A 20593-nucleotide genomic window follows, 5' to 3' on the forward strand; every position below is an offset into this window, starting at 1 on the left:
TGTCTCTGTTTCTATGCCTGTCTTTCTGTCACTTTGTTTTCTCTTGCACACACACACACACAATAACTCAATCACAATGGCGGAACCTTCATGTTCATTTGACCTCATAGTATGGTTTGCGTTTGTTGCATACTGGATACTGCATACTACTACGTAGACCAGTGTACAGTATATATTGAGTGCAGTATGAAATATACAGTATGTAGTAGGCTATGTTAAACAGAACCACAGATTCACCCACTGACACCCATACACACACCCACACATTTGCACATACACAAATTGGTCTACTGTTCTTTAGGCTGTCAAATAATGAAGCTGGACCACAACATATAATGGTTAAAAGATTGCATTCAAACAGGCTAATGGCAATCCATTAACTTGTCAGGATAGTGAGAAATAACTTTAATTAACTCTATTTTGATGAACCTAACAAAGCATACAAGCAGAGCACAAATGTATTTGATCTGTTTGTTAATTTCTTTTGTTAAAGTTTATAGTGAATAAATAAAGGAAAGGACAATATATAAACAATCAAATTAATTCAGTGTATACCTTTGTTTCATTGATAGTGAAAGAATAAAAAAATAGCCGTGACGTAAATCATATAATGCAAATAATGCAAATCAAAACTTACTCTTACATTCATCCCGAAACCCACAACATAATTTGGTTGGATAGAAAATAATCTCTGAATTAAAAAAACCTATTAGTACAATACAATGCTGTGTATGATCGTGTCTTTATTCTCTGTGCTTAGGTAATGATGTGAAGATCCTAGGAGGTATTTATGTGCAATCAAAGCTGAAAAGATGAATACTTCCAATGTAAGCCTTACTGCAGACCTCAGCCATTCTAATAAGACGAGCCCTCATCGGGAATATCCTTTTAAAATGGTAGAGATGGTGCTCATCATTTTGGGACTGAGTTCTTTGAGTCTGATTACTATTATCGGTAACATTCTGGTCATGCTGTCCATCAAGGTCAATAGGAACCTCCAGACAGTCAATAATTACTTCCTCTTCAGCCTAGCATGTGCTGACGTGATCATTGGCCTTTTTTCCATGAACCTTTACACGGTGTTCATTGTAACTGGGCACTGGCCCTTAGGCCCTGTTATCTGTGACCTCTGGTTGGCTCTGGACTATGTGGCAAGTAATGCATCTGTGATGAACCTGCTCGTCATCAGCTTTGATCGGTACTTCTGTGTCACCAGACCACTCAGTTACCCCATAAAGAGGACAAACAAGATGGCAGGCATGATGATCGCAGCTGCCTGGATCTTGTCTTTCATCCTGTGGGCTCCGGCCATCCTCTTCTGGCAGTTCATCATGGGCAAGCGCACGGTGCCTGACGATGACTGCTACATTCAGTTCTTCTCCAATGCGGGTGTCACCTTTGGCACAGCAATTGCTGCCTTCTACCTGCCTGTCGTCATCATGAGTGTGCTGTACTGGCAGATTTCCAAAGCAAGCCGTAGTCGCGTCAGGAGGGAGAGTCAGAGGGTGTCCAGGGTCTGCCAGGAGAATAGGACCCAAATGGTCTCGGCAACCAGCAGGGATGGAGGGACTAAGCATATCCAGGGAGGGGAGGCCATGACACATGTTCAACACAGAGGCTCGGATGCTACTACAGGTAAAGGGGTCAGTTTACCAAAAACATTTACTTAGAGGATATAATCTGTAGATTAATTTTATTAATCTGGTGCTTCTGGGTAACCTATTTAATTCTCTTTGGATTACAGTGTATACCCTAATAATCTAACAAAAGGCAACAGTGTGGACGTGCACTATTTTTTAAGCATCAATACTCTTTCCTCAGGTGAGGACAGGGACAGTGAAAATGACTCCACATCTGGCAGTATCCTGGCTTCATCCAATCAGAGAGATAATGAAGCAGAAACCAATGGTGATGTCACGAATATGCCAACCAAAACGTCTTGCCAAGGGAAAGCAAGATGGGCCAAAATAACTTGCTTCCAGAAGAGCCCAGATGAGAGCTGTGAACCAGCCAGTACAAATCAGAATACCAGCCATTGCAAGGAGAGGCAGAGTCTGGTATCACTGAATCTCTCGCCTGTACACAAGAAAAAAAGGAATACTGAGTCAAGGGAGAAGAAGGTTACAAGGACCATCATGGCCATTCTGCTGGCCTTCGTGATCACATGGACCCCATATAATGTGATGGTGTTAATCCACACGTTCTGCAACACCTGCATTCCCAGCTGCATGTGGTCCTTGGGCTACTGGCTGTGCTACATCAACAGCACGGTTAACCCAGCCTGCTATGCCCTGTGCAACGTTACCTTCAAGAATACGTTCAAGCGGCTGTTGATGTGCAATTGTAGAAACATTCGCACAGTCAAATGAAACAAAGACAAGGGCTTTCGCTGACAGAGGCTGCATGCAGTTTTTCTTGTATTAAAATGAAGTATTTTCAAATATTCCAGAAAGTTCTTGATCAGTATTCAGAAAGCACTTCACAGCAGGGGTGCTGTTTGTGGATAAGGTCTGACTTTTAGAAAAATACAATGACATTAGTATGTACTCATACCTTGTTTAGTGCCTCCAGAGAAGGACATTCCTCATTCAGCTGACGGGGGGGGGGGGGGGGGGGGGGGGGGGGGGGGGGGGGGGCTTGCAGCTGGAGGCACTAACTGAAATGAATTAAAGTACAAGCTGTAGGTGTTATTTGTGATCTTGATAAGCTTTTCATTTTTACAAAGACTGTGTGGGTGTGATGTTGAATCAAGCTGGTCACTACTAAAACAAATAGATTATTGTACAAAAGATAATTAACTACATAAGGCCACTAGTGGGAAAATATTAAACGTGCTACAGATTTGAACTGAAAACAGCACATTCAAATCATGATGAATTAATATATACGAGTTTGATCAATTGGTCAAATGCAATCATTTCTGAAAGTAAGTTTACTTGATTTGAGAAATACAATAGCTGAAATAGTTGCATACTCATAATTAATGAAGACCACGGCCTAATGCATCCAATATAACATTTTACTCAGATCAGAATCTGGTAATAATGAAGAATGTGATGCTTTGCACTATGACCTAATGATATGTTCATACAGTACTTACAGTATAGCTTTATCTGTTTTCAGGAAAGCAGAAAACATTTACAGGTTTTTCATGCTGACTGACCAATCTCATCTGAGTTGTGCATGTGTGATAGGTTGCAGGATATGTAATAAATCTATGACCACTTTATAATCCATTCTTTGTATTCAGTCTTGTAGAAGACTGTAAGACCTTAAAAAATGACTTTTAAAGTAAGACCTTCGTTTTCTTTTTTTCGTGTACCTCAGATTCAACCCTTTGTTTGAAAAAATATTTGAACTTTAAACCTGGTTTCAAAATGTTCTTAAAACATTTAAAAAAATTTTTTTAAAAACACCTCCATATGTAAATCAGATCAAAATATAATCACACGAACCACAGATCCACCAAGTGTGTTTAAGGCCATTACAGGCCTAAATACTGTTATGACTTTTTGCTTAGATCTTACCTTTTAGCCATGAGTTTTCATATTCATTTTTGTAAGTGACACATATCTGCCATCAGGGTTTATAGACCTCCAGCCAAAAAGCTAATATGCCCACGTTTACAGAATGTCACATGCATGACCCAAATGCACACATCAACAACTAATAACTTGTTTGACAGTTAGCCAGCTGTTCAGGACTAGGATCCTGAACAAAAGGTATAGCTCTTGCTGTTTCACAGCCATTGTAAAGGCCAGATGGCAGATGTCTGTGAGCTGAAGAAGAGACAGAAGTGGTGGGAGCAGGATGTGAACAGTGATTGGCTTCACATGTAGGACCATTTATGAAACTGACTTCAATCTGATTACAAAAAAATCATGCTGTGTCAACAGTGCTTACAAAAGAATTTGATGCCATGTTGAAAAACCTATTTGTATCACTCCCACCCTCCCACCTAGTGTTAATGTGGTCTTAGTCTCAAAAACAGTTTGCCATCTTATTTTTGATAGAAAATTGTTAGCATTAATCTGACCACAACCACTTTTTAATACCTGATATAAGTAGTGTAAGCCTGTTGAGGGGTGATTGAAGTTTACGAACAATCATGACCGATAGGGATGACTGTAGATTTATAACCTTAACTCTTACAGTCTGTAAGTAGGCTTAGCACAGCCTCTGCAGCTCTGAAAACCACCACCTTATTAGGGTCTGAGACAAAGTATTGGACTATACAGTGTGGATAATTAATAACATCTACAGGTCAGACAAAACTTTTTTTTCTCTTTTTTAATTACAAAAGCTTGTTAGTCTTCACAATTTCATAACTGTAAAAGCCCACACCCAAGTGGATATGAGTGAATATTTAGCCTGATGTCAATTATAAACATTGTTTCTTGATTTGTTTAAGTGTTCGCAATAAATCACAAAAACATTCATTTCTATTGGGTTCTGAGGATCAATCACACTTGAAGCAATGAAAAAAATCCACTTCAAATAATTTTAATTATTTAGCTTAGGAAAATAAACAGGTATTCCAAACATTCTCTTACAGATAAACACTATATATGTGTATATATATATATATATATATATATATATATATATATATAAATATATATATATATATATATATATATATATATATATATATAAATTTTTTTAACGAAGTTTTAAATTGCATATGTTTCTTACTAAGGAGGATCTATACAAATGGATAAAATTTTCATTTTCGTTCAGAAACATGGTAAAGCTGTGTACATTAAACATCCTACCAAATCTATTCTTAAGACTTTTTGATAACCAAACAAGACGTTAAAGGGGAAAATATTTCTTAAGAATGGCTCTCTAATAGGCCCTAAAATTATTCAACTATCCACTTGCTAATCAAGAACTATTTAAAAAAAAACCAAAAAAAAAAAAACAATGGACATAACTCCTTATTGCATGCCATTAACTACTCAAAGCTTCTTCCTATTAAAAAAAGATTTAAAAAAAAAAACAAAAAAAAAACACCAAAGCAACAAACAGAAAAGTCAATGGTGACAGTATTGTATGAGGTAGTTTTACTGTATAGGGTGATGCCTGAGCAGTGTCACCTAACTCTTTCTCCTTCAGTCATCTGCCAAAGTCCCAAGTTCAACACCTTAAGGCAGGGGAGTTGCGTTATCCGCTCTAGTCCCCTCTTAGTGATTTTGGTACATCCATACAGATCAATCCCAGTCAGCTGAGTCAGGTGATCAGCAATAAGTTCAAGGCCCTTGTCTGTAATGCGCACACACTGGCCAATGTTCAAGGTCTTCAGTTCATGCATCTGCCGGACCATTCTGTTGATTCCATCATCGCTGATGTGACATGAGCACAGGGAGAGGGACTTGAGTTGATAGAGGCCCTGGGCAATGTATGCCATGCTCTGGTCTCCGACTTTGTCGCAGAATGACACGTCCAACCCGAATAACCTGAGAGAGCCCATGGAAAGGTGCATGATACCTGTGTCACTGATATTGTCACACGAGCGAAGGTTGAGGGTCCAGAGCTGGGTCATGTGTGACAGATGAATCATGCCAGCATCTGATATCCCACCGCAGAAGCTGAGATTTAGGACTTTCAGTTTACTCAAGCCTTTTGAGATGTGCTTCAGAGCCAAGTCAGTCAGCTTCTGGCAGTCCTGTAGGGTAAGATGCTCCAAGCTGAGGCAACCCTCGGCTGCACTGCGGGTCATGCCGGCCAAGTGACCAATGCCCACATCAGACACATGCCGACAGCTGCGCAGGTTTAAGCTTTTCAGTCTGTGTAAGCCCCAAGCAATGAGAAGCAGCCCCGTATTAGTGATATTGCTACACCCACCAAGGTCCATAAACTCAAGGTTCTTGAGATACTGTGCAATTCTGCCAAGACTGGAGTCAGTTATCTGTTTACAAAGGCTCAGGTTAAGAATCCGCAAACAAGGTATGTCCTGCACAAAAGCGTGGCCAAGGCCATTGTCTGTCAAGTTGTAACATCCACTCAAATTAAGGCTCTCAATGTTTGGCATTCCCTGAATGACATAGCTCAGGCTACGCCTAAGACTAAGTATCTGGACTTTTTTGATTCCTCTGGTCTGAAGACTCGGAAATAATGATGGGTTAGCCCTTCTTAAATGAAGTTTGGCTTCAACTCCCCTCCACACTGATTTGTGGTACGACGCGTCTCTCCAAGCTACACACACTTGCGCAACCCTCCCTTTGCCTTTAACGTCCAAGTAGCTAAAAATCATCGCTAAAATTTCTGGGAAAAGACTTGATACATGGGTCTCCATTTCAGCTGTGTGTCTTTACGGTGTGTTTCTCTTAACAAAATTAGCCAGCTGTCTAAACTAACTTAGCCAGCTAGCTAGCTATCTTAGTTTGCTGCTGCAGAATACCGCACGTAAAACTGATCATTCCCTTATTGAAATTTTTTAGTTAGCAAGCTGTCATAAGTGAGACATTGCGAGGTTGTGCGAAGTGGGTGCCCGAAAGCCTGTAGACAACATTATATAACTACGAGTTTACTTCATTCAAAATTTCGTTTTGCGATATGTACTCCAAGTTACCCGTCAACGCTGTATCAGCAGCTAGCGCTAGCTAACAAACGAACCAGCTAACGCCAACGTCGTTACAGGAACAGGATGTCCCGACGCTTTTGTATGACCAAATCTTTGTTTCGTAAAAGTCCAATCTGTGTCTAATTTTCATAAACTTTTCGGATGCCGCATACACGCTCATGAATAGAATCACATTCAGATTTTTTTATAGAAAGAAAACAAATTCATTTTTAGCGAGAGACGGAATTGCTACATCCACTACACGGCCATTAAAACTATGAAGTCTCACTTCCGGTGGCCTTTGTCTGCTTCTTTTCAAACTTCCCTGGTAGGCAGGGATGTGTGAATATGAACAGGGCGCTGAGAAACTCAGATGTCTGCTACATTTAAAATTCTGTAACAGCCAGCAAACTAAGTTTGAACTGAGTTATATTAGCTAAAGGGCACAAATATAAGCAGTATATGAACTGCATGTACGTCATTGGAATGGAACGGCCCAGTTGGCTTTTTTAGAAAGAGGACGTAAATATATGCGTTTCCGCATGAGCATACTAAAATTGTGGCTGTTCGCAGATCGGGCAACTTAGCCAAAATCAACTTCAACATTCCTTCACCAGAATATTAACATGAATTTACAAAAAGCTTATTTTTTGAGTGTTTAATAAGTAAATCTACTGAAATAAATTAAGCAAAACACTACATTACAATAAAATCAATTTAAAAAGTCAAGAAGAAACTGAAGTCTGAGGAAGTCAAAGCGTCTGATTGTCCACCTAAATATTGGGCTTTTTAGTGAGTAGTAAGACTAAACATTTTTGCGTAAAGAAATTGTATTCTGAGACCCCGAGGGAGGTTTCGAAAAGCACACATAGAAGGAACTTGGGCATAAAATGTAAGAAGCTGATATATGAAAAACTGAAGAAATCATGTTTCTGGTAAAAACAAAAAATAGTAGAAAGGAATGCCGATCAATAATAAGATCCATCATGAATCTTGTAGTCTGGATTCTCTTTTAGCCTAAATTTCAAACCCCAGATTGTATGAAGGAAACTCATGGTTCCCATGGAGAGAACTCAGGAATGAGATAATTTGTATGCGTAAATGTCTGTAAAGCATTCCATATTTTTAGCATGGGGCAACACAGTTATGAAGGAAGCTTGAACACAAGAGGAGAATTATTTGAGTCCAAAAATGGGGGATGGGATAAGGTTTTGGTGTATCCAATACAGCATAGAATGAATGTTAGCTGACCAGTAATGGAACAAGAGATTAGCTAAAGTTGTTCCACCAAAACTTTCACATTTTTCTAAAACAGATTTCCCCAAATGCATTCAGAAAGAGCAATGAAAAACCTTTTAATAGCTATCCAGTATCACATGAATGCCAACAAAGAACAGAGAAACTAATTACCACGGATTGCCAAAAAACAAAGGTAGTTTGATTAAGCGAGGACACTCAATTTGTACAAAATGTTTTGCTATAAAACTAAGACAAAATGTAAGAAAAAATTTTTTTTTAATTGAAAGAGTGGTGCAATTTATAAATTGAACCTTCTAATATATTCCTAATAGCTACCATGATAGCAGTAGGCCACACACTTAAAACTATTAAGGCTTATATAAATCACTTCATAGTGTCTACTGTGTAGGACAGTCTGACTAATATTTAATTTCAGCTAATTTATACCACCTCAAATTTTCGAGATCAAATATTTAAAAAAAATTATTTGCTTTTGCATTGCCCACTTCAGTGTTTTTAAAAACAGAATACAACAAAGCAAGGGTATATTCCAGCATATTCAAATTTTACAGTGTAACTGTAAACAAATAATCAAATAGCTCCCTAGTAATGTACATATTATTTACATCTGACATGCAAGTAGTTGTACAGATAAAGCAATCTACAAAAAACAGGAATGCAAATTAATTTATTAAACTCAAAACTTCACGTGTTTTGATAAAACACAATACTAAACTCACATTTTACTTTGTCATGTTCCTTTACAAAAATGTTTTATAAATTCTACAATATTATAGCTAAAAACACCACAAAAGTTTCAGAACAGCAGTTTTTAATATCAGCATGTAAAAGAATTCTTTTCATATGCTTTTGGACAGAGATGTCGAAACCTTTACTGAATGTTGATAGTCATGATCTTTTCATAATTTACCCCAAGCTGTAAGCCTCTTCAAATGATGAAGTCTAATGCTTAACCACTACGACTGCACCACACCTGATTAGGTTTTTAAATGACTTAAATAAATTGTGGTCGAAAGGGTCCAGAGCAGTCAGAGATTTGATACAGGTTTCATAATCGCAGTTTATACCTATATCTGTGGAGAACTGTCTAAGCAATTTAACTTCTCCATAATTAAGCTCTCTTATAATATGTACCTATGAAAGAAACAAAGTAGAAATAGAACCCAAAACATACAGTACATCCACAGGTATAGTACAGCTTATAAAAGCAAGAAGATAAAAATAAATCCGTCTCAATTTGCCAAACTGAGGCTTTTGAAACAAGAGTTTGAATACTGGAGTTTATCTCCAGTTCCAGTTTTGAGAAAGCACAGTATTTATTTATATATGAATGCAATCCCATTAGGGAATCTTATGCAATGCTGAGTTCAGTTGTTGCATTCAGAATTCATTCCATTGCTGGCTATAGTTTAAGCCACATAATGATATTTAGAATGTTCACCTTGGCTATGTAATCAGCTGGTCTTCCTGCTGGTTCCGAACGAATCAGAGCGACAATGAGAGAAGTCGATGAATATCCCCTCTTGATCTGACTCCAGTGAGTCCACACCCTGCATAACAATTGTCTCTGGGCTGGAGGAGCAGCTTGTGGGTGAGGACAGGGCCTTGTCAATCTCAGAGGTGGCTGTGTGAGAGGCAGCAGTGTGTACAGGCCCTGCTGAATTATGGACAAAGATGGAAGGCAAGATGAGGGCAGGATGCCCTACGGCTCCTCGAATCACCCCGGGCAAGGTGAGTTCATGGTCCATAGACAGCCGGGGGGTGGAGTTCGTCTCTATGCCAACAGAAAGCGAGGAGTAGCCCTGCTGCTCCAGGCAGGAAGTGACTTCGCAGGCAGAGTGGCGTCGGATGCCCACGCTACCCACTGAGCTGGCCTCAGAGTCATATTCAGCCACAGGGGTCAGCATGGGGATGTTGTAGCTCTTGGAGCGCACCACTGGATTAGTGGCAGGCATGTCCTCAGGTTTGGACCAGCACCACTGCAAATTCTTTTCTAAGGGAGTGAGTGATAGAACATGATTCATATTTGACATTTATAATCATCTCATATCATATAGAAATAATTCTGTAATGGAAATATTTGTCAGATTTGAGCATTCCCATCCTAAAACATCTCCCTTACCAGCAACACAGGAGCACTGGGTGGCATCACAGTCATGGGAACACAGCCCCTGCGTACCCAGGTAAGGCATCACCACCTTCTGAATGAGTGACTCCAGCTTCAGGTACTCCTCAGTCACAGCTCGGGACTCGTGAACACCCTGTGTGCCACAGGAAGCGTCATACAAAGGACCAGAGACACACACCCACGGGAGGGAAGCCCAGATTGGGGTTCTCTGTGTTCTGTACCTGCAGGACCAGAAGCATCTGGATGATGGAGGGAGGGACACGAGCACGTGGCCGGGACAGGGCCTCCTCCAGCTTCATGTTCAGGGCAATGGTGTTCCGGAAGAGAAGCAGGGCCAACTGACGTACCGATGGTTCCTTCCCCTGGGTTCCCATACCAACAGCATGAACAACAACAAAAGTAGCAAGTCAGCTATAATTTCTCTAGGGGCAAAAAGATCCTAAATAGTTTTAGTAATACTTTTAGTCCTATCCAGATGCCGTACTGAATCATGTATCAGATCATATGGAAATGGAGGGTACCCGAGGTGGTATATGTGCCCTGATTTATTAGAGCTTTCATGACTTTTGTTGGTCGTTCTAAAGCTGTATAATAATACCTAATCATGACAAATCTCAGCTCTCAAGAGCCTGCCAGTGAATTTGGATGTGGTGCAATTCGACAGTTCTCTGAAGAGCTGTTGTCTGTGTGCTTGATGCCTGATGCCCATGCTTGATGGAAACAGGCAGGTAAATTCCACCTCATCATGATTCGGTGGTTACTCAATTTTCTAAACATGTATTTGAAACATGTTTCCCATCCCAAAGGCTGCAGTGATGGCTCCGTTTTTCATGACTGTACCATTACTTCAAAATTCAATATATTTGCTACAAAGAAATGGATACCTAAATTGTTCACAATAGTAATAAATGGCCTGAATCAAGAGTCTGAATATTAAGACATAATCAGCAATAGGTCGAGTGGGTTGATATTTAAGAGTTGTCTTAATAGCTCAATAAGAAAGAAAAGCAGTGTCTCATCAGCTAAATATGTCTCATATCAACAAAGCATTTATAGGACCTTTTTTTGTTCAGGGTCAAGGTTATACTAATGTGCAGAGCTTGTTGTCAGCCAACCCCTTCATTTGGAATAGTACAATGTACTTAGTTTCTTACATTGTATCAAAAATCATTCTAGGTAAGTTGCTTGATAGCCTTAGAAAAGCATAGTGTAAAATTATTTTTTAATCTTCAAATATAGTGTTTTTATTATGCTACAAAAAAAGCATAGGTGGTTGTGTTTGGGGCTTAACAATACAAACAGGCTGTCCGGAAAGAGACACAGAATAAAGAAGCCTAGAGTACCTGCACTGGGTGAAAGATGGCCTGTAGCATTGACAGAACATCACAAAAGAAGAAGTCCCAGGTCTCAGCCAGTGAGTCGAGTAATTTCTGACCTGTAAATACAAAAAGGAAGGCTGCAGTGCGAATGTTGTTAATGTTGCACTTATTCAAAATCTTGTAGCCGATTTCTGCACAAGCAAATCAGGTATATGTGATACCGTTCCTGCGCTGGCTGTAGTCATGAATGCCTTTATATATTACCTTCATAGAATCTTATTTTGTCCCTCAGAATGACCATGCCTTTTGTCAGCAGCTGATTCTGAGGGAACAGAGAGAAAGAGTTCAAAGACTGAATCAATCTGTTGTCTCAGTCTAAACACAAGTTTCAACATACTGCCTTACCTGCAGATACTCAGTGAAAAAGGAGCCTAATTCAGTTTTCAGGAGCTGCCTGAATCAATAGGAAAAAAGCATTATTAATCTGCAATATTTTTCACTTTCATTGGTAGCTAGCCTTGCTGCATCATCTGTAAGTTACCCATAGAAAAATGTATCTATTTTCTCTTTAATTTTAACTGTAAAACCTGATGCAATGCAATCTGATATACCATACACTACATGTTGCATTGTGTGTTGTATTTTACTCATTTATTTACACAGCTGTCCATTGTGTTATGACAAGCATCCACAACTGTATAGAAAGGTGAGTATGTGAATTCATGATTTGAAATTAGAAGAGAAAAGATATCCAGAAATTAATTAATACACAACATAGCAATGCATTGTTGTGCCTTTAGCTGTGGTTTTATCAATGGGCATTAGTAGATACTGCAACAGCAGCATTTCAGCATGAAACTAAAATGTAAACCAAAGTGGCGTATCTGAAAGCCAGCTCACCAAAGACTTACTAAAAGCAAATGTAAAAGCAAAATCTGAGAGGCAAGAACCAAGTATAACTGATTTGACTCACCTCACACCTTCGTTAAGTGTATAGAGCTCATTGTCTGCCAGCCCCTTCTTCTGGAATACTCCAATAACTGCATTGTGAATGCTGCAGTGAAACATGTAGGAATGGCAAAACACATTCTCTTTGAATAGTCCATTTAGGTTTAGTGTGGGATTATGCTCACATGATGCTTTGCACTAACTTATACAAGAGCATTACACTACCAGTCTGTTTAGCAGCAGGCACTTTAATTTTCTTAAAGAGAAGAGGTCAAACAGGTCACCTGTTCCATGTGGCGTTTGGTCCTGATCCTCGCTCCTCCAGAGACGCCTTATCATTCTTGCCCAGCTGACTCAGGTTTGGTGAGCTCACCAACTTCAGCCGGTAGAGAGTCCTCATGTCCCCAAGAGACAAACAGCAGCAGCAGCACAGTTAGTCTTGAGCCAAGCCCAAGAAATGGAGGCGTGAACATGCCCTGGGGGGAGGGGAGCTGTGTGTTGGGGGCTGGCCAGGAACTATTACTGTGTTTTGTTGAGAAACAAATTTCCTTCCTCTTAACGCCTAATTCTTTCTCGTGATCTCTTGAACATAAAAAAAGCAAGTGCATGTGCAAGTCCATGCATACACATATACACACACAAATGCAAAGAGCAGTATAAAATGAGTTATGCTGTAACCTACAGGTTGCATAGCCATATATCATACATGAAGACATTTCTCTCTGGGTTTGTCCCATTCTTCTGTTTGTGAGAGATTGATCGTGCTGAAACAGTAGTGTCACAGAGTGTAAGCACGGTGTGAAGCCACAGAAGCGGTCAGCGAGAGTCCAGTGTGACATAGAAGCATGCTGCTTATGGAGGCTTATGAAGTGGAGACTTCATTCTGTTTAATTCAGATAAGAGAATTCTCAGAACTCAGTATTTACATATATTTTTTAAAATACTTTACAAAACAACACTAGCATGAGAGGAAGTAAGAAGTGAGTGAACTACCATTTGCCAGAGGGTACTTACACATATGCATATTCAGATTTTGGAAGAAAAAAAAAAAAGATCTCTTATCTCTGGACTTATGTATTTAGTTACACATTTGTTCATTATGTGTAGACATTTGTTTATGTACTTTTGTTTCAGTGGTTGATCATAGACGTGACAGTGTCAAGAAGTCCTCTGTCACACTGACAAGAGCCTGAAATAGATGAGTTTAACTTTCCACCATGCCTATCCATACTCACTGACTTAAATTGTGATATTTATATTTATTCATCTACTCTGATGCTGGGTAGGATTCTGTATTTCACAATAGGTGAAATACAGTGGAATATGTACAGTGGAGTTCATGTACATTTTTTCAGTTTAGGTTATACTTATATCTCAGTTTTAATTGTAGGTGTGTCTAATCTTGTGCCACAACTTCTACTATAACTGCAGGTATATTACAACAGTAATAGTAACAACAAAATACCCATTCTTCATTACCACCAAAGTAGAAATGTGATGTACAGTGTAAACAAACTTGCATAAATAGAGCTGGAGAAATCTAACTGGCTATTTAGCACTTGGAAGCTGAATTTGAATTTAAAGGCTGTCGGAAAGGTCAAAACATCAAAATGGGTCACTCATGCAACTGAGTGAACCAAAATGAGAGAAAAAAAAGACATTTAAAACTTAAAGCTAAATGTTTCACTTATGAATGTTTCAGACAGTTTGACTTTAATCTTTAGTCTTTAATCTTTAGTCAGTGTGCTTGTGCCATTTGTAATAATATACTCAAATTTGTCCAAGTAACCCTGGGCATTTCAGAAAAGAGCTCTGGCAAAAAGTACTGCACGTTAACTTTCCTATAACATTTTTTTTTTCAATGATTTGTAATCATTTACTCTTTATACCACAAGATCTCTTTTGGTTTTTTACCACAAGATTCTGAGAGAAAAAAAAATGGATTAAATGTTAAATTCTGAAGTTAGGGAGAGATTACAAGTAATCTCACCTCCTGATTGGATGACTCCTCCCGTCCATGTGGAAGCAGTGTGGCAGCGATGCTAGTGCGCCGAAGCTGAAAGATGCTGATTTGTGGGTGGCTAGTTTAGTGTGTGTCCCACTCAAGTCTTCCAGCATCTTTAGTTTGGAATGGAGAGAGACTTCCGTTTTACTAAGAAGGTCGCTTAAGATCCTAAGAACAAAAAAATAACTTTTATTTTAAAAAGCAGTTTTATGTGCTACAAAAATGGAGCTAAATATAGGCCAACACTAATCTTCTCAATAGACTACACAGAGTAAATTGAAATTATAGGTGTAAATATCATACATCATACATTGGATTTTCTCAAAGCCATTAACTTTTCGTGGAACTGATAATGATTATTGCAATTTTCGCTCAAATTTATTCTAACGCAAATCCGCTTTCGTGTTTTAGCTCAACCTCCTTTTGACCTGCCATTCAAAATGCGCCACCTACTGGACTGTTTGATCATACAGTTCATGGTTCCCCAAAATAAGGTACAACAAAGACTCTTGCATCAGTCATCAGCTGCCTCACCACTTCTCAACTGATTAGAACACTGAAAATAAAAATTCTTACATTTGAATGTGTTGCTTTATGGGCTTTGGGGAGTAATCGTAGTTTATTTGTTCATTTTTTCTGTTTTCCCTGAATCAAATAGCCTGTTAATTTCTTTTTGTTATTTTTGGCGTGCCAGGACATGCTACGTTATATTTCGGGAAAAGGAGGAGTCTGTCTCTGTTTTAGACGTGGACAGGTAAAACGCCAACCATGAATATCCTGTTAAGTCGAGTTCCTACTTGGGAGGAAGGACATTACTTCCCCCACACTAGACTAATTGTTCTTCCAGTCATGCTGATAGATGGTATTTGATGTAATCAACTATCCAGAGGTATATCTTATAACACATAAATAAATATTCTTAGGCATACATCAAGACTGATCTTACTTATCATGCTGTTCTTTGTAATCCATTGCACCGGTAACGTAAGTTATTCACAAGAGAATTCACATGGTACTCTGCGTACCTACTAATAAATATGAAATATTCCCGTAATTTAGTCGACAAACACAGACAGATTTGTAACGAACGCCAAAGGTATAGTGAAATTAACAGTATATATATCCTTCGCCCAAAACAGGGAGTAGTGTATATTGTCTCAACTCACCATCATGTGCTCCGCGTGTAAACTGGATGTCAACAGTCATGGATACACTGGCTACTGTAACTTTGGAAAAAAAAACCCCGAAACATGTAGATTAGATCAGATGCACCCACGCTTCTATATGCGATGATGTTTTCCAGTTAAACGACATTCACAAGAATAATCCGTAAATGCGGATGTGGAGTATGCGGGTTCACTCTATCATTCCTGTGGTATCCCTACATGCCCCTCCTATTTGCTTCCCGAGTTGCAGACTGTCTGACCAGACGGTTGTCCAGACTATTATGATATTCACGCCTGAACGTGCACGCGCACTGGGTTACGGCCGAAGACGGAGAGACACGACAGGCTACCGATCATGCAGACCCCCTTTTCATTGTAATGTAATATTGTTACATTATAGTCCTTAGCGTCAGCCAGTTAATACGAAATGCACAATCAACACTTACTGCAATATGAGAACTAGCAGGCCTAATGTGTGAAGATAAACAAAGACTTCAGACGTAAAATGGATTTGCCGTCTGGAACAGATTTGTTTACCATCAATACTGTAACAAATGAGCCCTCCTTTTTTTAACATAAATATTTAATATTTTAGAAAAGGGTTCATTCGTGTCCTCTCCATCCCATCTCATGTGTAAGAAAATGTTAATGGCCTGAACGGAAGTAATCCTACCTCAAATAAAGGCGATATAAAGCTACATATAGGGCGTCATACAAGGTGGGAATTTAAGTAAGCGTTTATATATGTATGATAAACAGTAATTATCTGAGGGACGGACTATCTTGGAGGAGTCGTGAAGGTGGGCAGGACTTTCTGCTGAGAGACAAACGTTGGGAGCTATCGCAACCAATCACATATCACTACATTTAATCCAAACTAAACCCCAGACGGCAGCCCTGCCCCTCACGCTACTGTAATCCTTTTAAGGGCTTAAAAAAAAAATCAATAGACCACGACTGCCCAATTTTTCCTGAAATGTATGAGGGGTGTGAATGTGTGCAAATATATATATATATAAAAGATTCCAGGTGAGTAACTGCAGTGTACTGTAGAAAGAGATATATAGATATTCAAAATTGTAGTACACAGTTTCCAGAAAAACCGAACATTTCAGACAGAGGTCATCACCCGTGCAAACAAAGTGCTTCTGAATTAGAACCCGATTATATATGAAAAAGTTAAAAGGTTGATGTTTAAATTATAACATTCAGTTCATGGGACTCTAAAGTTCCAAGAGTGTAGATCAGTTCTTTTAATTTGAGTTTCCCAATTTGCTTCATAATTCCTGCCATAGCAACAACTGGCAATGCAAACATATGTAATTAATGCAATGTCCATTAGTCTTAAAATGCCTTGCCACTGGAAATGACAAATACTTCCTTCCCATGGTCTGAAGGTGTTCAACAAACCAATCAGCAAGCCTTCTCTTGGTTTCTCCAATATAAAGCTGACTACATCTCTTGCAAGTTATACAGCAGATAACACCTGAAGTAATGTGGAATGGGTGATGACATGCCAGTTATTTTTGTGGCTGTGTTAATATATTTACATGTAGAACATCTAGAGAGGTTGCATCAAAGTTATTATCCGAGTGCTCAATTATCTTGATAATTGTCAAATGTCTTGAGTATGACTTTTTGATGTTTTTGTCTAGTCTGTAGGACTATTAGTGAAGGATCCTTAAAAAAGGATGCAGTCTCGCCATCATCTTGGAGGATTCTGAAGTGTTTAAGTATAATATCAGCCAATGTTTTATTTGCAGGATGATACGTAAGCACCAAATTAATTCTTATTGTCTTAACAGCTGGTTGTTTATAGGTCAGTGCAGTAACTCTCTGAAAAGTAAAACAAGAGCAAACATCCATCCATCCATCCATCCATCTCTGTACAGGACATTGGGAGTTTGAATCCCCACCCGGGTTTCTCCAGTATGTTCCCTTAGGCAAAGTCCTTAATGCTGCCTGACTGCTTGCCTCATTAACAATGAGATTTCAAATAAGAATCACATCGGCTCAATTGTTGCCCAGGTCAACAAGGTCTGCATCAAATGCTGGGGGATCAGGGCAATTTGATGAAAAGTGGGCTAACAGAAGCACTAATGGTTGGAAAGGGCTGGATTAAAAGACAGCACAGAGGCACTATTCATGACAGCACAGGAACAAGTACTAAACACATTTTCACACCATATGCAGGCTGTGCAAAGATGCCCCTGAGACGATCCAGCACATACATGGAACATAGACATGGAATGTAAAGACAAGATGGTCATGGCTAACCAACCAGACATAGTAGTGGTGGACAAATATCAGAAGAGGACCGTGATAGATGTCGCAATCCAGACTGATAGCATTAGGAAAAAGGAACATGAGAAGCTTGAGAAATACCAAGGGCGGAAGGAAGATCTTAGAAAAGATATGGAAGGTGAAGGCAACAGTGGTTCAATAGAGGCTGAGACCCCCAAACTGGGAGATGACCAGAGCCCAAAGAGTATATACTCTTTTAGTGATTTTTATTCATTGCCTACATATAATAACCACTATACTAATATAGATAATAGTACTAATGTTTAACCATTGCCGTCGTCATAGTCCTGACGTATTGCGGCGTGGGTTGAAGGTGACGTAATCAGACGCGGGAAGTTAAAAAAAACAACCTAATTCTTATATAGCTTAACACCCTTTTATAGGCTATAGGTCTAAAACCGGGATTTGTGTACACGTACAAATACAAAAATACTGGCCTCTCGGCGGGTGAGAAAAACCGAGGTCAGGGTTATCTGAACTCCAAAAATATCAAGAAATGAAAATTAAATGAAAGAAAAATGAGCCAAACTACAGAAGCTAGCTAGACTGCTGTTGCTAATGCCCAGAACACGCTAGTATCTTCTCAGTATTTGCAGTTAGCAACGTACACTGTCTTGCTAGATAACATTATTTTAGTGATTGTTCTTCGATTTAGATCATTCTCGTACAATTACAGCTACTAGGGACATAATGGAGAGACGAGACGGAAACCAGCACCAGACAAACATGTGTTTCGGAATGGTATGTACCTTGTTACCTATCTTAAGTTAACTATCTTGCGTCAAGTTATATGCTTTAAGAAATTATAACAAACCACCGTGCAAAACTTACGGTTTAACAAAATGCAGTTTGATTGACCCAATATCCTCAATCAAACCACCGAGTAATGACTTGTCATCGTATATTAGACAGGGCTAGCTAGCAAGTTGAATCATATTTTTTTTTTTTTTGCGTAAACGTAGCAGTTATACAAGATATTAACACTTCGGATCACATTTAGTACCAGTACACTGCAGAGGAACACCAGGCCATTCAGAAGGCTCTTCGACAGAGGCTTGGACCCGAGTACATTAGCACGAGACAGGCTGGAGGGGGGCAGAAGGCAAGGCGTCCACCTTTCACGCTTACGTGGTCATTATAAAACAATCACAGCTTTTTGCTTGTTGTGCAGCACAGTATATCGTTGTTAATGGTTATCGCGGACTACTGCAATATGCAAATAAGCCCTATGTAATTGTAATATAGATTTTTTTTATTTTATTTATTTTTTTTGTCCATGTCATGCAACCCCAATTGACCAAAGACCTGCTTTCCTAATTATTAAGTAGAATGCTAGCTACCTATCTGTCTGTCTACAGGTGTGTTATATTGAGGGTCATAAAGTGATCAGTTTGGCCAATGAAATGTTTGGGTACAATGGTTGGTCTCACTCCATTTCACAACAAAATGTAGGTAAGGAAAACCTGAATAATACTGGTTTTAGTGTAATAATTCAGTTTTAGTGTAGAGCTTGGGTGATGTTATAGTTTATGATACAACAATATAACGTCATTAGAATTAAAATGACATTCTTAGTTAAAAGTAAATATTGATTATTAGGTCAGATCTATCAAAGTAGTTTAGTAGTTTTTCTCCTTTTGTTTAAAGGAACTTTTGCTTATTAAAAATGGAATGTTAATTTTGTGTGTGGAACTTGCATAAACATTTTAACTGTCCATTTTAACACCACATAACACAGTTATTAAAAAAAAAATAACTACAAAATGTAACTTTCAGGTCATTTCCAACTGTTATGTTGAACGATGTGCATCATGTATCTACATGCATCTGTTCCTGTAAAACTATTTTTATGCTGTTTTTCCAAATTTGACTTAAGCTTTAATTCACACTTTACAGATTTTGTGGATCTGATTAATGGGAAATTTTATGTCGGAGTCAGCGCATTTGTGAAAGTTCAGTTAAAAGTAAGAGTGTGGTCATAGCAAATCATTTAGATAATTTCATCACCTAAATATAATCTCAAATAGTGATTAAGATGTAGTAATGATGTCTTTCACATAGGATGGCTCATACCATGAAGATGTGGGTTATGGAGTAAGTGAGGGACTCAAATCCAAGGCCTTGTCATTAGAAAAGGCAAGGAAAGAGGCTGTCACAGACGGACTGAAAAGAGCACTGAAGTAATTGCTTCCTTTCCAAAGTTTGTTTTTTGGTATTGTTTTCCAGCACATACAAAGGACTTAAGTAAAAGGATATTATATCAGGTGCATTATTGTGAGAACTGTTGGAATTTCAGTCTGTCAATGTCTCCATGAAGGTGCTTTGGAAATGCTCTTGGAAACTGCATCTTTAACAAGGAATACCTTATGGCCATAAACAAGATTCCAAAGCAGGTAGGCAGATTACTGTTTTTTCTGTGAACTTCACTGACTCATTAAATTACCTAGTATCATGGTAAGTCATTATGAGGCACATCTTCATGCTTCAAAAATTATTTTCGTTATCTTTCACTACCACAAGGAAATAATTACCATGGGTGATTAGAGCTACAGAAGAAAGACAGTTACTCATAAATTTGTTGCTATTGCAGGTGCATTCACCTTTAGACCCAGACAATATGAAGCGTAAGGACAAAGAGCCATCTGTGGAGAGGGCCAGGTATGATAGTCTGGCTCGAAGGAACTGCAGCAGTTTCAGTATTCCTGCTGAAGCAGCAGCAGAGAACCCTTCCACTGTGCTGCCTGTGGTTCAGCCAGGGCCAGCCACCCAGGCTGAAGCAGTAGCACAGAACCTGTCCTCGGTGTTGCCTGTGGTTCAGCCAGGGCCAGCTGCCCAGCAGAATGCCACAGACTCCAGGAGCTTGTTGACAAGCATGACAGCACACACTGGCAACATATC

The 20593-nt window shown here is 39.1% G+C and overlaps 4 protein-coding genes across 5 annotated transcripts in view; 2 read left to right on the plus strand and 2 right to left on the minus strand.

The window, feature by feature from the left end:
- Window positions 1–792: 792 nt before the first annotated feature.
- On the plus strand, window positions 793–2509 carry chrm2b (cholinergic receptor, muscarinic 2b). The gene is made up of 2 exons (XM_027013874.2): window positions 793–1635; window positions 1822–2509. Exons 1-2 carry the CDS (start codon window positions 813–815, stop codon window positions 2367–2369), a joined length of 1371 nt encoding a protein of 456 aa, XP_026869675.2. The 5' UTR covers window positions 793–812; the 3' UTR covers window positions 2370–2509.
- A 2163-nt stretch (window positions 2510–4672) lies between these two features.
- On the minus strand, window positions 4673–6835 carry fbxl14a (F-box and leucine-rich repeat protein 14a). Its single transcript, XM_027013890.2, has one exon. It carries the CDS (start codon window positions 6296–6298, stop codon window positions 5096–5098), a length of 1203 nt encoding a protein of 400 aa, XP_026869691.1. The 5' UTR covers window positions 6299–6835; the 3' UTR covers window positions 4673–5095.
- A 1891-nt stretch (window positions 6836–8726) lies between these two features.
- On the minus strand, window positions 8727–16167 carry prr5a (proline rich 5a (renal)). The gene is made up of 10 exons (XM_027013939.2): window positions 15392–16167; window positions 14211–14393; window positions 12505–12615; window positions 12246–12326; window positions 11678–11726; window positions 11537–11594; window positions 11297–11388; window positions 10175–10315; window positions 9948–10086; window positions 8727–9818 (listed from the first exon to the last, which is right to left on the minus strand). Exons 2-10 carry the CDS (start codon window positions 14336–14338, stop codon window positions 9280–9282), a joined length of 1338 nt encoding a protein of 445 aa, XP_026869740.1. The 5' UTR covers window positions 14339–14393; window positions 15392–16167; the 3' UTR covers window positions 8727–9279.
- A 666-nt stretch (window positions 16168–16833) lies between these two features.
- Window positions 16834–20593, plus strand: part of rad52 (RAD52 homolog, DNA repair protein) — a 20303-nt gene continuing 16543 nt past the window's right edge. The window contains exons 1-8 of one of the 2 annotated variants that reach the window (XM_035531981.1): window positions 16834–18157; window positions 18372–18436; window positions 18696–18797; window positions 19054–19147; window positions 19592–19659; window positions 19757–19875; window positions 20013–20088; window positions 20286–20593. The exon at window positions 20286–20593 is cut by the window's right edge and continues 42 nt beyond it. In XM_035531981.1, the coding sequence (XP_035387874.1) occupies window positions 18386–18436; window positions 18696–18797; window positions 19054–19147; window positions 19592–19659; window positions 19757–19875; window positions 20013–20088; window positions 20286–20593 (818 nt within the window). In that variant the 5' untranslated portion in view covers window positions 16834–18157; window positions 18372–18385. Of the gene's footprint in view, window positions 18437–18695; window positions 18798–19053; window positions 19148–19591; window positions 19660–19756; window positions 19876–20012; window positions 20089–20285 lie in introns of both variants that reach the window. The other variant, XM_035531980.1, reaches the window with a different exon arrangement.

This window comes from Electrophorus electricus, chromosome 12 (genome assembly GCF_013358815.1).
Source record: "Electrophorus electricus isolate fEleEle1 chromosome 12, fEleEle1.pri, whole genome shotgun sequence".
In the NCBI taxonomy this organism is placed as follows: domain Eukaryota; kingdom Metazoa; phylum Chordata; class Actinopteri; order Gymnotiformes; family Gymnotidae; genus Electrophorus; species Electrophorus electricus.

Excerpts from the sequence above, each read along its gene's own strand:
- fbxl14a (XM_027013890.2), bottom strand. The coding sequence starts at position 6,298 with ATGGAGACCCATGTATCAAGTCTTTTCCCAGAAATTTTAGCGATGATT.
- prr5a (XM_027013939.2), bottom strand. The coding sequence starts at position 14,338 with ATGCTGGAAGACTTGAGTGGGACACACACTAAACTAGCCACCCACAAA. Across the intron at positions 11,727-12,245 it reads ACACTTAACGAAGGTGTGAG|GCAGCTCCTGAAAACTGAAT; the intron begins GTGAGTCAAATC and ends CTATTGATTCAG. Across the intron at positions 9,819-9,947 it reads CCAGTGCTCCTGTGTTGCTG|AAAAGAATTTGCAGTGGTGC; the intron begins GTAAGGGAGATG and ends TCACTCCCTTAG.
- chrm2b (XM_027013874.2), top strand. The coding sequence starts at position 813 with ATGAATACTTCCAATGTAAGCCTTACTGCAGACCTCAGCCATTCTAAT. Across the intron at positions 1,636-1,821 it reads AGGCTCGGATGCTACTACAG|GTGAGGACAGGGACAGTGAA; the intron begins GTAAAGGGGTCA and ends CTCTTTCCTCAG.